Consider the following 15,358-nt stretch of genomic DNA (forward strand, 5'->3'; position numbering starts at 1 on the left):
TATCTTTTATTACGTAACGCAAAAAAATCGGATTTTTAAACCCCTTCCCCCCTCCTCGTAACAAAATTTCCATACAAATTCTGAAAATTTTATATGGAGCGTAACACATGGTACGTTCGTTTGAAGAGCCGGTGCGGCACTGAGTGCCGCACTCGTCGGTGTCAGTTTTGGTTCAATCGAACGTCATTTGTCAGTGCGCTTGGAACTCGCATGAAACTGAAAAAATATCGAGTGCGGCACTAGAGTTTCAGTTCCAAGATGGCGGCGAAACTCGTGCGGAACTAGCGCGAGTTTCTTCAAACAAACACTTTGACAGCTCTGAGTGCGGCACTCAGTGTGGCACTGGCCATCAAACGAACGTACCAACAGCCTCCGACCTCCCCTTCCCCTCAACTGCGTTACGTAATAAAATAATGCTCCCTTAGGGCATCTCCACCGCAGAAATCTAATTGCGTGGCAAACCTATCGGTTGGATCCCCAGTTTTAGCTTTGCTCCGTACCTAATGCACGTTTCCGCACCGCTGGGAGCTAATTTGGCTACTGAATTAAGCCCACCGCGGGGATCTAATTTATTCATTTTCAAATTCTAGCCATTTTGTTGATCAGAATCAATGAAATTATATTCTTGCATGAAAAAACATGCTTCTAATTGCATTTTATGTCCAAATTGAATGCGTATATCAATAAAATATCATTTTCAAAATTTTAAAAGAGCATTCGAGTTCATTCAGCGAAGAAAAAGTTCACCGGGGATCCGTCGAGTAGCCAAGATTGATGCTCGAGAAGTCCTCGAGCTGCGGGTGGCAATTTTTTTCAGCGATTCTTTGAATTATTTGTATTTGTTTTGGTTGTTGTTTTTGTGTTCAAAACTGGCATAGTTGCAAAAAAGTGCATTTGAACAAGAAAATCCAAAAGAAATAAAATTTAAGTTTCATTAAATAAATGAAGATGCTGGTGAAGATGCATTCAATTTGAATATCAAATTTGAGTGAATATTAAAGAAATCAGGAGCTTGGTTCAAAGCGAACTAAATTTAAAAATTGTGGGAAAAAAATTCTTTGTATTATTTTTTAATAAAAAACTATTAAACTACCTACATTTAATATAAGTTAACATTTTTGAAATAATGTTTTAAAATTCAAATAAATACCAAGCGAAACAATGTTATTGGGCCAAAGTAAAATTGTAAACAAAGAGAAAATTAGTATTTTGCAAACGTCAGTGGAGGAGTGAGGAAAAAATCCAAATAGGGGAAATCTACCCATTTTAATCCTAATAAGCGGTCGTGTATGAATGATGCTGGATAATCTAGAGTCTCCCTTGAATTTTACTAAAACCAAGTACACCAACGAGTAGAGCAAGTTTTTGTGAACATTTCTGTTTATTTTCACTTTCACTAAAAGTTATTCTATTTCTTGACCAAGCATTTAACAAAAAAAAATTCCCAAGGGTATTCTAATCGAGGCGAATGCACTGGGCCACGCCCATTTTTCTAATATCGGCTTAGTTCTTTTTTCTTCCAACACTCTGTCGAGTGTTGCCATTTGCGCTGACATTTCAAACGAACACTCACGAAAAGTGGCATTTATAGGGAAAGTTTCCTGGCATCGCTGGCTGTGCTGCTGGTGGTGTTGACGGCCAGCCTTTGTTCTTTTTTGCCTTCGTCTCCCGCTCGGTTTTCTTCAGCCTTCGAGTGGAATGCAAAGTGAAAATTGAAACGTCAAACGACTTGGCGCGTTTGTTTTTTTGATGGCGCTTGCTAATTTATTACATTTTTCGGGATTATTCTTCAAGTGAGTGCCTTACTAATGATCAAAAGAACATGTTGCCGGTAGTTGGAAGCAATTTCATATCTTAAGCGCCGTGAAAAAGTAAGCGAAAGTGAAAAGTTAATTTTGGCGATATTCATTAAGCGTTTGAGGGATTCTCGTGTGTGTCACTGTGTGTGCCAACAAAATGATGAGAAGTGGTCTCGCAAAATACAAATTATGATCAAAAGTGCATTAAATGTGATCTTTTTGGCCAGTAAGTGGCATACATTTGCGTGCTTACTCGAGGCGGTGCTGTTGCTGGTAAGTTTATAGCCCAAATAGTATTTTTGGAGCTTTAATCGAGCATCAAACTCTCCATATGACGAAGATAGGTGTTTGATTGGAAAGGGTAGATTTCCCCTACCTACGATTTTCTTCTTTTATATTTTTTTTTAATTTCATTTAAAAATATTTTGAATAGTTGTACATACCATAAAACTGGATGACATTGATAGCCGGGGTAACTACGATATGTTTATGATTTTATTGTAAAATTAAAAATACGAATTAAATACAAACGGAATGGTATGAAACCATGTTGACCTTGGTAGATAAGTGTTCAAAGTACCTTATGGAGCATGCTGCAATTTTCGACAAATTTTGGAAAGTTTAAAAAGTTAGTAATATATTACTTTGAAAATGTCATGTTTTTCTTAATGAAAATGAGTTTGAATTGGAAAACAGACTGCATTATCAGATTTTTTGAACAATTTTACTCTTAAAATAGTTCAAATTGTTATTGAAACAGAATTCAAAAATATCTTCAAATTTATTAAAATTTTCGTGCATGAACATGCCAAATTTTTAAAACTTGTTTAGGAATTTTGTTACGAGAAGGATGGGGTACAAAAATCATTTTTTGCGTTACGTTGTAAAAGACTTTTGAAAATGTGTGATTGTTAAATGACTGGTGAATGTGTTCAATACAATCCAAAAATTTTTGATCAACTGCTCGTAATTTCATGTTTGTTTTTTTACTATTGTTTTTATTGTTGGTTTAGTTGACCCAAACGCACTTAATTGTGAGTAGGATAGCTTGCTTGTTTTGAAATCCACATTGGTTCATCCAAAATGTTTTGCTTGAATTTTACTTTTTACACAATACAAAAGACCTTTTCAAATGACCGGCAGAAGATCGAAAATGCGACAAATTCTCGCTTACTTTTTCAAAGGGTTCTATGTACATAGAAAACCCATTGGTTGTTTTGAAAAAGTTATCTAGAATTAATCAAACACTGCCCCAACGCGACATAAACAAACTAACTAACACCCCAGATTGCCAAAAGTCATTTTTCATGCGTAAACTTGCAGCACAATAGGGAAAATATCTCCAAACTCGAAAAATTGAAATCGAAAAATCAAGCATCTCTCCTAATGTAAATATTTAGTGACGTTTACAAACTCACATTGACCCAATTACATTGTTTTGCTTGAAAAAAACCATCCGTCAGATGATTTTATACTCTTGATATACAAGGAAAACTCAAATCAACAGGCAGGTTTATGCAAAAATTTATTACTTTTATATTATGAAAAACATTTTATTTTTTGCTTATAGGCATATAATGAGAAATGCTTCAAGTTGTATTATTTAAAAATGCTTAAATTGTATAAAGCACTTCTTGGCAGCTTATACATTGACGTAGATCTTGATAAATCTTTGAATAGTTACAGTATTACACTAACATTGAACAGATTATGGTAAACAACTTTTAAATATGTTTTAAACTAAACCATTCATATCACAAAATAAGAACTAATTCCGTTATTAAGTCAATCTCTCGAAAGCCCACAAATAAAAACACTCGGTAACTATTCTCTCAACGAATCACGCCTCACTATCTAGTCCTAATGATTACAGAAAAACTCTCTCGAAATTATAGAGGCCAGCTCCTCGTCTTCGCTGCTACTGCTACAATTGCTACTCCCACTCCCTCCCGCTCCCTTTCCCTTCCGGACATCGGCCTCCGTCAGCATTCCTTCGTAAATCTGATCCTCCGTAATGCTCTCACTTTGGGTCTCCGTGACCGCTTTCGGCTGACTTTGGGACACGATTTCGTTGAACTTCTTTTTCTTCATGCCACACAGCAGTGCCTCATCTTCCAGCAGCAGATTGTTCCGCTGAAACTCGTCAGTCTTTTTCGGTTCCTTGAACTGCAGGAACCACAGCTCGTCGATCAGCCGTCGCAGGCCCGGAACCGCGTTCGCTTGCTCCAACACCTTCGGATACCGGCAGACGACTTTCATGCAGGCAAACACGAGACTGTCGCCGAACGAGGCCGCGTTGATCAGCTTGAGCGAAGACTTGGCCGACGTCGAGCAGACCATCGGGTAGACGCGCACGGCAGCGTCCCGGGGTAGGTTCGCGTAGGCTCGGCCCTGCGACCGACGGTTCAGGTAGAACTCCAGCACGCCCCGGAACATGTCCACGTAGATGCCGATGATGCGACCCTGGCTAAACTTTTTGCCGTAGTACCTGAGCTGGCCGTTGTGCTGGGTGAGGCCACGGTACGAGTAGCCCCACGATTGGTCGTCCTGGCCGAGGACGCTGGCGAACTTGAAGCGGTGGGCCAGCAGGTCAATCTTGTCGGTGCCGATGCCGAGCATCTGGAATAAGACGATTTGATTAAGGTTAAAAAAGTTTGTCTTTTTATTTTCAAGAAAAAAAAAACTACATTTTTGAATTTTTATGTTGAGGAAACTTATCCAAAAACCATACGGACTGAGTAAGTTTTCGAAAAACCGTTAACGTGAAGACTTCCATCATTGCCATGATTTTTCGTTCAAAGATATAAATTTTGCGTCGGTTTCAATTTTTGACAAAATTCCTTCAACAAGTTGTTTAGAATAGTGCCCTACATATGCTGATTCCTTTTGGTAACGATTATCCCATTCCTTGCAAAGTTATGATAATCGTCATTAATCAATGATTGCCAACTAGGACGTCAATGATTGTATCACAAAATTATATAAATTTTGAAACACATTTGATTTAGAACAAAAATTCTTTCAGTGGCTTCAAGAAGGCAACAACCGGCACATGCTGATTCATTTTGGTGCAGAAATTCGTTAAATTGAATTTAATGCAGATAATTTTAGAGTGATGATCAATTTTCTTCGAAAATGATCAACGGCTTCATGGCCGTTACAAATATTTTTTGATGTGGGGAATAAAAAAAGTTAAAAAAATTAAACTACAGGCCACGGTTTCAACATTTGAAAGAAAAAAGTGTTTTGAAAAGCATTATACACCTGTCCAGTTGTTTCGCAAAGTTTCCAAAATTCTAAGCATTGACGAAAATTTTATTTTTGCGAGAAAAAAAAAAGTTTTTGCTGTGCTAAACATTGTAAGTTCATAATAGTTCAAAATATTTCTAAACGAGCCCAAACAAGCTAAATATGATCATCAATGCAGACATAAACTTCGAAAAATATTTTACAACGGCCTTATTGGGGTGAATTAACATTACACCCAAAATTCAGAGTCGAGATAATCGTTCTCTCAAAATTTATTGAGGGCTCAGTGCCAAAATCGATAGAATAATGGTACCAAGTCACACCATCATAACAAATAGTTCATTCGTTAGTTGAATCAATAAATCTCCAACAAGTGTCATACATCGACTTCTGACTTCTATTTGGTCACCAAGCTGTGGTGGCCGAGGCAGCTAAGTCATAGGGGGATGGCGTCGCTATTTTTAGACCACGTTTTCCACTTTTTCGCATCGAAACCGACTACTTTATCGACTTCATTTTGCTGGGCGAGATAGGACGCCGTCTATTTTTAGACGATGACTCAGCACTTTTACATTCTTGCACTTAAAAAAAACCAGATGGCAGCACGATGTAACGCCACGTCCCTATTGGATTGGTTTGTCAAAGGTCTCTGGTTCGATTCCCGTTGTCGACATTTTTGGTTTTTTGTTTGACGGATGAACTTTTTTTGCAAATGAACCTCGAGAGAATAGTTTTATCGCCCATCTCGAGCTGTGTTCTCTGCGTCCGTGAATGGTACCACTATTCTCTCGACTCGAGACCATCATTCTCTCGGACTAGCGCTGCCAGTTTTGGGTGTACAGTCAGAATAGGGACAGCAGTTTTTAAATCACCTAAAAGCTCGAAATTTGGAAATCAATAACTATTTGTGTTGGTGTGTGTCTGTCCTACCCGAAACCAACCAAAAATATCCATATATTGTGCAGTAACAAGATTAAAATAGCTTTCCCAATTCGTTTAGATCTTAGTCAATATTTTATCACAGACAAACAGACGTGACACTCGAGTTCAGAACCATCGTCCTCCAAAAACCGAGCCAAAAACGGTTATTTCAAATGCAATTTAGCTTCGGCATCCACTCACCCGGCGCTGATGGCTCTGCTGTCGTGACAGCTCGCCCGCCTTTTCTTAGTATGCGTGATGTGTTTTTATTTTGGCAAAGTTGAGCGTGAGCACGTGCGAGGCAGCATATAAAAACAAAAATGTTGGTGGGATTCTGGAGTTCTTCGAGAACCCGGATACAGGCTGAAAGAATTGCGGGAAAGATTGGGACAGTATCGGCCAAGGCCAGATGAGCGGATTACTAGGGAGGACGTATCTTTTACCCCATTTTTAACCCGGTAATGCAAAACATCAAATGTGTCCACCTTGTCGATGTGACCTGCTCAGCTGGTGTTGGACAAAGTCGGGAATTACGTGTTTGAAGCATTGTTGAGGCGTTCCCGTGGGTGTCACAGCATAGCCCTGCTTGGGAAGCCGGACATTGTTCCGGTGTCTGCCGGAGATCACATTGTCCGATTTTTCCGACCGCGAGAATTTTATCTTCAAGAAAATTGCAGTGGTAAAATCACGAATGGAAGCCTCCTCCCGGTGCACGGTGGCGGTTGCGGAATTAGATCCAATATTTTGTGGCCACCTCCAGCAATATCGTCCGCACGATAAGAGCCTCGACAATAACAAATTAGTTTTGGAACAATTTGGTTAGGATTTTTCGTCCCAGATGCTGTTGGTCAAAAACAAAAACATCATTTCGATGGTGGCATTTGCTAGCACGAGGCTTGATTGTCTCACACATACAGTGACAGGTACATGACAGTACGGTTCTAAGTATAGGGTATGTTTAGGCTGTTGCTCACCAGACAGCGCTGGCGTTACTGTGATTTGATGGATTTATTGAAGACGATGGACTTTGAAAATAATTTGTATGAAGAGTCTCGTCTGTTTGTCTGTGATTTTATCATTGCCATGTTGGCCACCATCTTGGATTACAAATTCGCAGATCAATTTAAAGCAGTTTAGGGCTAAATATGCTCAAAAAAAAAAACGATTTATTTCGTGATTCGATTATCCGAAGTGATATTTTCCATGCGACTTCAAAAAATCGAGTGCAAACAAAAAAAAATTTTTACACTCACAGTAGAAAGCCGAGAGAAAAGTCCAACCAAAATTAAATGGAAGAATAAACCTCTAGCGGGTGAACCACCCCGAAATTGTGTTCATTTGTTCATTGAAACAGTTCATACCTTTGAGTGGCTTATATTGGCAAATGACCATCTTATGTTCATCGAACTTTGGTGGTCTATACGGCAAAGGTGCGATTCGATATGTCAAAGGTCTTGGGTTCGAGTCTCGATATCGGCACTTTTTTTTGTTTATGAACTGTTTTGAAAATGAACCCAAGAGAATAACGCTCTCGTCAATCTCGGGATTTATCCTCTGTGTCCGTTCACAGTACACTCAAACCCCGATGGTTTGACACCAACTGTTGCCAAACGAACGGGATCACTTTTTAGTTTGACACCCCTTTTACACGGATTTCACACACATTACCAAACGTTTGTTTCGAGAGTGTGCGTGAGCGCCGTGTAAAAAGGGACAGTTCGTCACTTTTTAGTTTGACTTTGACCAACCAACGGGGTACAAACTAAAAAAGTGTCAAACGAAAAAGTGACCAACCACCGGGGGTTGAGTGTAGCTTTATACTACTAGATCGTGTTCTTTATTCTCTCGAATGAATTAATTGAATTAAAAGGCGGTAAAAATTGTACTTCATAAAGTTGCAATAATCATCCCTCTAGTTTGACACATTTAAGTTTGTACACCTTTGGCGTTCGGTAGTGTTTGTGTGTGTGAGCTCAGTGTAAAAGAAGTGTCAAACTAAAATTTGACCCTGATGGTTTGACAACAATCGGTGTCAGACCATTGAGGTTATATTGGAAATTGCTTGAATAAATTAATAAGTATATAGCTTTTTGAAGTATACAGCTCAAGCGCAATCGTTTATTTGCCATATTAATATTTTTTTATAATACAAAATACATTTCATCCCGGAATGCACAGCGGCTCCCGCTCCGATCCACAACCCTGGTTGAGCTGCGAGAAGAACGTCCCGATCTCGCACTCCCGCGGCACCATCATTCCGCTGATGCACTCGTAGTGCTGGCGACAGTTGTTCGGCTGCAGCAACGGCGGCCTCACCAGCTGTCCGTTGGGCATTCCGATGCAGGGATTCAGCGATTCGCTGGTGTCGCAGGTGGCCACACAGGTTTGCGTCCGCTGGCTGAAGAACTGACCCCGCGGGCAGAACCAGGGGTGTTCCTGGCTGTGGTGACAGGCGAAGTACTCATTGCAGATGGCCGCTATCGGATGGCGGATCTTGAGGCCCGGTGGAATTCCGTCACAGAAAAAGGCTTCGGTTGCCGCGGACAGTAGGACCAGGGCAAGTGGAAGCAGGAGGACTGTTTGGAAGATATTGTTAGAGAAGTTGTTTGAGAATTGGTAGTAAGCTGAAGATACCTTTGTAGGCCATGTTTCCGGCAGGTTGAACTAAACAAAACTAAAGAGATTTTGACGAAAACAGAACTTCAGCTTTTCGTTATCTTGCAGCAACTGCGGATGCGCATTGATTAAAAGTTTAGGCTCAACCTTTGATTTAAGAGATATCCTGCTCAATTTTCTGAGGAAGTAGATAAGATATCCAATGTTTTGACCGTTTCATTCAGTTGTGACCTCACAGTTATAGTCACATTTCTACGCCGTACGTAGCGGAACTGCCAAATTTTCCAAAATAATTATCCTCGAGCACTGCTCGTGCCTGGACAATCCCAGATAAGTCGTTCTGGAGATTTCCTACTTCTACTCGGTTTAGTAGTCCGCAGAGTTGAAATAAGAATTGCCAGTCCAAAATTGACGCTCACCCAAGAAGGTCACAAACCATTACAATGAGTCGACTTGTTCTGGCTGCATTCCTGGTCGGAACCTTGCTGACCTCCACGACCTTGGCCCGCTACTGCGATGGAATTCCGGAGGGAACCCTCATAAACTGGCACGACGTAGCGCTGTGCAACAGATTCTACGCGTGCCAGCATGGCGTCGATCACGAGTGGTTCTGTCCCCCGGGGCAGTTCTTCAGCCAGCGCAACCAACAGTGCGAGGCCACGTGCAACGTGATTGATAGGCGTAAGTGACGTGATGATTTACACATTGATCTACAAAAAAGCTCACAGGCATTTCTTCTCGCGATCTACAGAGCAATGGTGCGCCGGACTGCCCGATGGAACGTTTATCCGAATTCCTCCGGGTGAACCGGCGGACTGCAACCGCTACTACACGTGTATGGCCGGAGTGATGCACCCGCAGGCTTGTCCGCCCGGGTTCTGGTTCTCGCAGCAGCTGCAGATGTGCGTGGTTGATCAGTCGCAGTGTTAAAAGGAAGTGCTTTGTACTTAATCATACGTTTCTTGTAATAAACTTGTGTCAATATCTTCGCTGTTTTTTGCTCAAGTAAAAAATACTAAAATTTGTTATTCCGTGTAATTTTTGTAATATGTTAAAAATCAAGTGTATTTATTATTGCATTATCATGATTCATAAATAATAATTAAGAGCGCCAAAAAAATGGGGGCACCTTTCAAAGTATTGCTTTGATAGCGAACTTGAAAGATTGCGCATTGAGCGCGAGAGAGCTCTAGCAAGCGAGAACAAAGAGCGAGTAAACAGAGAGAAGCGCGCGGCTGGTAAAAGCGAAAATGAAGATTGTCAATTTTTTTAGTTGATTTGTGTCGAATAAGACGTGTTGTTTGTAAATCTGTGTTTTTATTATGAAAGAAAGTCACCGATCACTACATCCGCAACCACTCCAAATAAGTTTTGGAATAATACACGGAATGATCTGCTAAGCGTTATTTTGTTGTTATTGTTTAATTATTTATTTGTTGATTGCAGTGTAAAGGCAGATTTGCTAGGGTAGATTAACTTTTTTTCGTGTAATAGGGGACTTATGTTTGAGTACACTCAAACCCCGATGGTTTGACACCAACTATTATCAAACGAACGGGGTCACTTTTTAGTTTGACACCCCTTTTACACGGAGTTCACACACACTACCAAACGTTTGTTTTGATAGTGTGCGTGAGCGCCGTGTAAAAAGTGACAGTTCATCACTTTTTAGTTTGACTTTGACCAACCAATGGGGTACAATCACGGACGAACGGACATGACACCAGGAACAAATTTGACTCATTTTTCTGAGGCAAAATTCAAATTTCGGCCGAACAAAAATACGTTAAAAACACTAGCGACGTCTGTGTTCCCGTTGGCGAACTATATTTGTTTTGATGATATTCCACTTTCCGTCAAAATGTTGTAATGCTGCGGTGATTGAAAAATGGCTGTACATTATCCGCTACTAATAGCTTTACATTGCGCGCAGATCTTTTTGCGGTGAACGTTAGTTCTACATTTTTGATTGATATCAACAATACTATCTGGAGCGAATCATAAATATAAAAGTAAACAAACAAGCAGAATGTGCAAAGTTTATGTTAAATTTAGTAAGTTTAGTTGATTTTGTTTAACAATTTACATGAATATTTGAGTTTTTCGTCATTTTAAGGTCACGATGCAGCATTTCGGAAACGAGTTTAGATTGTCTCGCAGAGGTGGATTAACAGTGGAGAGTGGAGCATGGAGTAAAGGATTGACTGCCAAGATGACGGAGAGGGGGGGGGGGGGGGGGGGTTGCGAAAGGTTACCGAACGTTTGTTCCGTCGCGTGAATTTGTTCTTGTAGGCGTTTGTAGGTGAGGCAGTCTGTCAGTGAGAGAGATAAGTTAATGAGGTTTGGTTTGTTGAAATAAAACGCAATGCAGTTTAGATTTTCCAAATTTTTTTTATTTGCTCAACAAATATGATGATTAAGCTCGGTTGCTTGGCGTTTCCGGTAGACACGCCACAGGAGCTCAGCCCGCCTTCGGCCTCAGGGATGATCGCACTGCTGAGTTCTTTGCTCGACCCCCACTTGGCATCCAGGGCGTACGAGTACTCTGGATATTCGCTTGTCCCATCCACGCCTTCTAGCACGATCGAGGGTTCACTTTTCAATGCACCAATGGCTTCCGGGGCGCACGTATCAGTTGTGGACGTGGATGAAAACAGACGGTTCTGCTGTACCAAGCGGGTTGCCGTTAAACACGTCCTCGCCATCTGGACTGATCGTACTGTTAGAGTTGCCGGTCCACTTTTCTTTGTCCTCCTGGTCACATGGGCCACCAAGGTCATCATTCAACTCGCTCGCATGTCCAAGGGCAACTTGGCTGGTGGGGTCATCGTTCATCTCGTCCTCGGATTCCAGCCACTCCTCATCAACGAACGTAGCAAGCAGGTCTAGGTTAGTTCCCGTATTATCGTTCACCAAGATGCGCATTACGGTTCCTGAAGAACTGAAGACTGCAAATCATATTTATTTAGAAAAAAAAGTGTTTACATGGCCAAGCAAATCATACCCTTACTCCGGTTCATGAAGCCGGATATCCTCTTGCGCAAAATGGCTTGTTTCGTCGTCCACCAACATCCGCGGAACGGTTCCAAACTGAAGTCTGCAAGCATACATTTAAGAAAAAAAAATCTTCTAAATAAAAAAGCAAATCTTACCCTTGGCCCGGTCCATGATGCCGTAAATCCTCTCCCACAAAACGGCTTGTTTCAGCCTGAGCCACATGGGAGGGAAGAAATAAACAGCCAACAATTCGCGGAACGGTCCCGAATCGAAGCCCTCGGTCTGGTCGACCCCGAATCCGGAAATCTTCTTCCGCAAAATGAACCAAGCAGATTTTGCGGTTGATCAAGGCACGACCTCCCTGCGCTCTGTAGGTGTGTGATAGCTCTTCTGAGTCGCAAAACTCCACCCACTGCTGAGAAATAGCAGGATCCAGTGGAAATTTTATGAATGAAGCTCCATTCCGTTTCGCTTCATTGTTGGAACACGTCTAAACCTCGCATTCCCATCCCATTTTATTTGAATTTGCTACGACCACGGACGAACACGCAACGCAACACGCAAATCGACGATTCCGAACCAAACTCAGAAAGCAAACTGTCAAGTGGAGCAAACTGTCAAATTTTGTTTTGACATTTGCGCTCGCGTTCTGAAGGCAAGCCGAAAAAAATAATAAGAAGAGGAAAAAGAAGACCAGCTTCAAAATCAAAATGCTGGTGTCATGTCCGTTCGTCCGTGGTACAATCTAAAAAAGTGTCAAACGAAAAAGTGACCAACCACCGGGGATTGAATGTATGTGGTCCAATCCATTACCCGCTGGCCGGCAGCGAAATTATGGAAAAGTATAGTTTGTATCGCTTATGGAATATTGGTATGAAAACTATGTTTAATCATAAATGGACTGCGTCAATCGATTCTACGTCTAATTTTAAAATGTGTCCTGGTTGGAGCAGGACTACAATTTGATGTGGGTCTATAGTGATATTGCGGTTTAAAAATATAGGTTTTTCACATTTTATGCGGAAAATATGAAACTTTACGGTGGTGCCAAAAAAAGAGGGCGGTCCGATTTGGATGAAATTCGATATTCTTGCTTGATCAGAAAATGTTGATTTCAATTATGCATTTTTCTGTGTACGATTGAGGTGGAATGGCGCATAAATAGTTTCTAAAAAGACTTAGATATTAATTATCACGTGACTAATACTCACAATATCCGTTCCCGCCAGCGTGCTCAGCACCTTAATCTCCCAATAGTGATGCCGTCCGTGCTGCAGCGGCTGCGTACCCCGTATCACGGCCGTCCCCTGACTGTACACCGGATGAAAGACCAGCTCGGTCCCGTTGGTAATCCGCGTGTCCGGATGGGCCTCCTCGCCGTCCCAAACCCAATCCAGTCGGGTCGAGGTGTCCTCGCCACAGCGGCACCGCTCCACCTTTTTGGCCGTATGGCGAGACCTCGTTACGGCCGGATATTCACAGTTGCAAAAGGGAACCGACCGATTCTCGGAGCTGCTACCACTGGGGCCAGCCGCGGCCATCAACCAGTCGGTGGCGGAACACGCCGTCCGTTGTCCGTGGGACATGCTGAGGCGCGTGAGGATCTCTGGAATATACATACCGGCGAAAGAGAGATGAACTCAACGTTGCTTACACAGTAGAGTGTAGGTGTGATAATGATGTATTCGTGGAGATGTTGGTTAGGAGTATGAGTGAACGAACTCTGCTATCAATCCATGCGGTCATCGTGTCGTGGTGAGAGCGCAGTGAAAAGAAAACAAATGTGCATCAATATTCAAGCTCGTGGAGAAACGAGTGCAGTTCCGACAATAAAATCAACCCGTAAATCAGCGATAAATTGATTATTGATAGTTCAACTGCAATTGAACTGCATTGAGCAGAGTGACAAACAAATTAATCAAGAGTATTCTCACCTATTTTACTTTGAAAAATAATTCAATCTCATCAAAATGGAGTAGTTTTAATAACTTTCACATTCAAATGTCACATACAATGAAACTATGTGATTAACTTATCACTCTTTCAACACTCAACTTAATTCAGCATTTAGACAGAAAATATTCATCAAAATGAAACCTATTCACAAACTTAAACGAGTAAAATTTACAACTCTTGGCAAGAGTCTGCCGAGATAAACTGTGTTTTGTTCAGAGTCTCATAAACAACTACAGAGCAAATATCGACCGTGTATCAACACACACTTGTGACGGTGAACGTTGTGTGTTTTGGGTGTTTTGCCGGTTCCTTCATTCGAGAGAGTTTGCGTGAAGTATGTAGGTATTATTACGAGAGAGGTTCATTTCGGTACAGTTGTAATTCGGAATGAACTAAGAAATGAACAACTGTATGGAGAAATTACAGCAAAAAAATAGATTTCTTTAGGAGTTTTGATCGCAATTAAAACACGATAATTCGAGTTGAAATTTAACTATTAGAAACTTTTATAACTTAAATCTAAGTAACAAACTCATTCGAATTAGCAGTATTTTAATTAATGAATCGTTACTATATCTAGTTTAGATTCTAACAGTTCATACAAAGATTGGGAGAAAATGAATTACATAGAATTTTAATTGCTTAATTTTTATTACCAAAAGTTGAATTTCCAAAAACAAATTCAGTCCGTGCTCAGATATCCGAAGTCCTCGCCGAAATTTCACTGCGGATAATAGAATCACAATATTTTTATAAATTTTTTTATCAGAATGTGGGTGATCCTTTTTTGTATTTTGTAATGCAACCAATAGGTATAATTTAACTAATTTGGAGTCGCTGAACTCAAATATGATTAAACTTAACAAAAAATTAGAACTTTTATTTCATTTTTTTCCGGTCTTCCGGAATCTCTATTCCTATTTAAATTGTAGTCACAATTCCCTTTAGTTGACCAGAGTTGAACTTTTCTGTACCTTTTTAATTTTTCGTTTTTTTTTTACAAATCAATGGTAAGCAAAAGTAAACATGTTTTGTTTAACCCACTACAACCCAACCCGGCCTCTGGGTGGGTTTCGATATAAAAATTTCCCAAAAATCTATTTTTCAACCAAATTTTGATCTTTAAAATTCATTGGAAAGAAAAATTGAAATTTTAGGAAATTTTCATGATTTTAAGATTGAATTGCTCTATGTGACTTTGCTAGTGTTCATAAAAATGTTTTTTTTTCTGGGGCCAAATTGTGTGGGCTGTGTTTTTCACTAACATTTTCTATGTTCTATGTCTAACAAATCGTGTTCATGCCTTCATTGGAACAGTTCATCCCATTGAGTGGCTTATATGGACCACTAAATCACCGAACCATGGTGGTATCGAGTCTCGGTATCGACACTTTTTTTTGAATGGTGAATTTTTTGGAAAATGAACCCACGAGTAAAGTACTCTTGGTAATTTCGAGACTTATCCTATAGAAGAAAAAGTGAAAAACAAGCAAGCAATTTAAAAAATGGCTGTATAAACACGATTCAGCTAAAATGCCAAAAGGTAATGATAGGAGGTGATTGAATAAGCCAAATTTTATCAGAAACAAACATAAACTAAACAAGATAAATACAATTAAAAATACTAAAAATTAGACAAATAAAACATAAAACAAGGAAAGTATTGTTTTTGGTAGAACAAAAAATGCTAAAAATGCTCTGAACACGGAAAAAACATTATTCGAAAAAATGCTAATTTTTTAAATAAAATATTATAAACAATTTTACCGATGGTCCAATTCACGTATTCAGTTCAATTTGCACATTTTTAGTCTGAAATT

At 40.3% G+C, this 15,358-nt stretch overlaps 4 protein-coding genes across 5 annotated transcripts; 1 reads left to right on the plus strand and 3 right to left on the minus strand.

The window, feature by feature from the left end:
- Positions 1 to 394: 394 nt before the first annotated feature.
- Positions 395 to 13,441, minus strand: LOC120415247 (SPRY domain-containing SOCS box protein 3). Its single transcript, XM_039576711.2, has 2 exons — positions 12,794 to 13,441; positions 395 to 4,418 (listed from the first exon to the last, which is right to left on the minus strand). The coding sequence occupies exons 1-2, from the start codon at positions 13,199 to 13,201 to the stop codon at positions 3,660 to 3,662; spliced, it is 1,167 nt and encodes a 388-aa protein (XP_039432645.1). The 5' UTR covers positions 13,202 to 13,441; the 3' UTR covers positions 395 to 3,659.
- On the minus strand, positions 8,068 to 8,731 carry LOC120415249 (uncharacterized). The gene is made up of 2 exons (XM_039576714.2): positions 8,604 to 8,731; positions 8,068 to 8,545 (listed from the first exon to the last, which is right to left on the minus strand). Exons 1-2 carry the CDS (start codon positions 8,614 to 8,616, stop codon positions 8,130 to 8,132), a joined length of 429 nt encoding a protein of 142 aa, XP_039432648.1. The 5' UTR covers positions 8,617 to 8,731; the 3' UTR covers positions 8,068 to 8,129.
- On the plus strand, positions 8,977 to 9,571 carry LOC120415250 (uncharacterized). The gene is made up of 2 exons (XM_039576715.2): positions 8,977 to 9,266; positions 9,337 to 9,571. Exons 1-2 carry the CDS (start codon positions 9,029 to 9,031, stop codon positions 9,513 to 9,515), a joined length of 417 nt encoding a protein of 138 aa, XP_039432649.1. The 5' UTR covers positions 8,977 to 9,028; the 3' UTR covers positions 9,516 to 9,571.
- Positions 10,810 to 12,787, minus strand: LOC120415248 (uncharacterized). Of its 2 annotated transcripts, none has more exons than XM_052708013.1 (3): positions 11,738 to 12,787; positions 11,596 to 11,682; positions 10,810 to 11,533 (listed from the first exon to the last, which is right to left on the minus strand). In XM_052708013.1, exons 1-3 carry the CDS (start codon positions 11,802 to 11,804, stop codon positions 11,217 to 11,219), a joined length of 471 nt encoding a protein of 156 aa, XP_052563973.1. In that variant the 5' UTR covers positions 11,805 to 12,787; the 3' UTR covers positions 10,810 to 11,216. The 2 variants fall into 2 exon arrangements, with proteins under 2 accessions (XP_052563973.1, XP_039432646.1); XM_039576712.2 differs by having other exon boundaries at positions 11,590 to 11,682.
- Positions 13,442 to 15,358: the final 1,917 nt, after the last annotated feature.

Source organism: Culex pipiens, chromosome 2 (assembly GCF_016801865.2).
Source record: "Culex pipiens pallens isolate TS chromosome 2, TS_CPP_V2, whole genome shotgun sequence".
NCBI classification, from domain to species: domain Eukaryota; kingdom Metazoa; phylum Arthropoda; class Insecta; order Diptera; family Culicidae; genus Culex; species Culex pipiens.

Bases quoted from the DNA above. Each gene is read 5' to 3' on its own strand.
- LOC120415250 (XM_039576715.2), top strand. From the start codon at position 9,029: ATGAGTCGACTTGTTCTGGCTGCATTCCTGGTCGGAACCTTGCTGACC. The intron at 9,267-9,336 runs GTAAGTGACGTG...CGCGATCTACAG, and splicing joins GTGCAACGTGATTGATAGGC to AGCAATGGTGCGCCGGACTG.
- LOC120415248 (XM_039576712.2), bottom strand. From the start codon at position 11,804: ATGTGGCTCAGGCTGAAACAAGCCGTTTTGTGGGAGAGGATTTACGGC. The intron at 11,683-11,737 runs GTAAGATTTGCT...GTATGCTTGCAG, and splicing joins CATCATGGACCGGGCCAAGG to ACTTCAGTTTGGAACCGTTC. The intron at 11,534-11,589 runs GTATGATTTGCT...TATGATTTGCAG, and splicing joins CTTCATGAACCGGAGTAAGG to TCTTCAGTTCTTCAGGAACC.
- LOC120415247 (XM_039576711.2), bottom strand. From the start codon at position 13,201: ATGTATATTCCAGAGATCCTCACGCGCCTCAGCATGTCCCACGGACAA. The intron at 4,419-12,793 runs GTGAGTATTAGT...GTCTTATTCCAG, and splicing joins CGCTGGCGGGAACGGATATT to ATGCTCGGCATCGGCACCGA.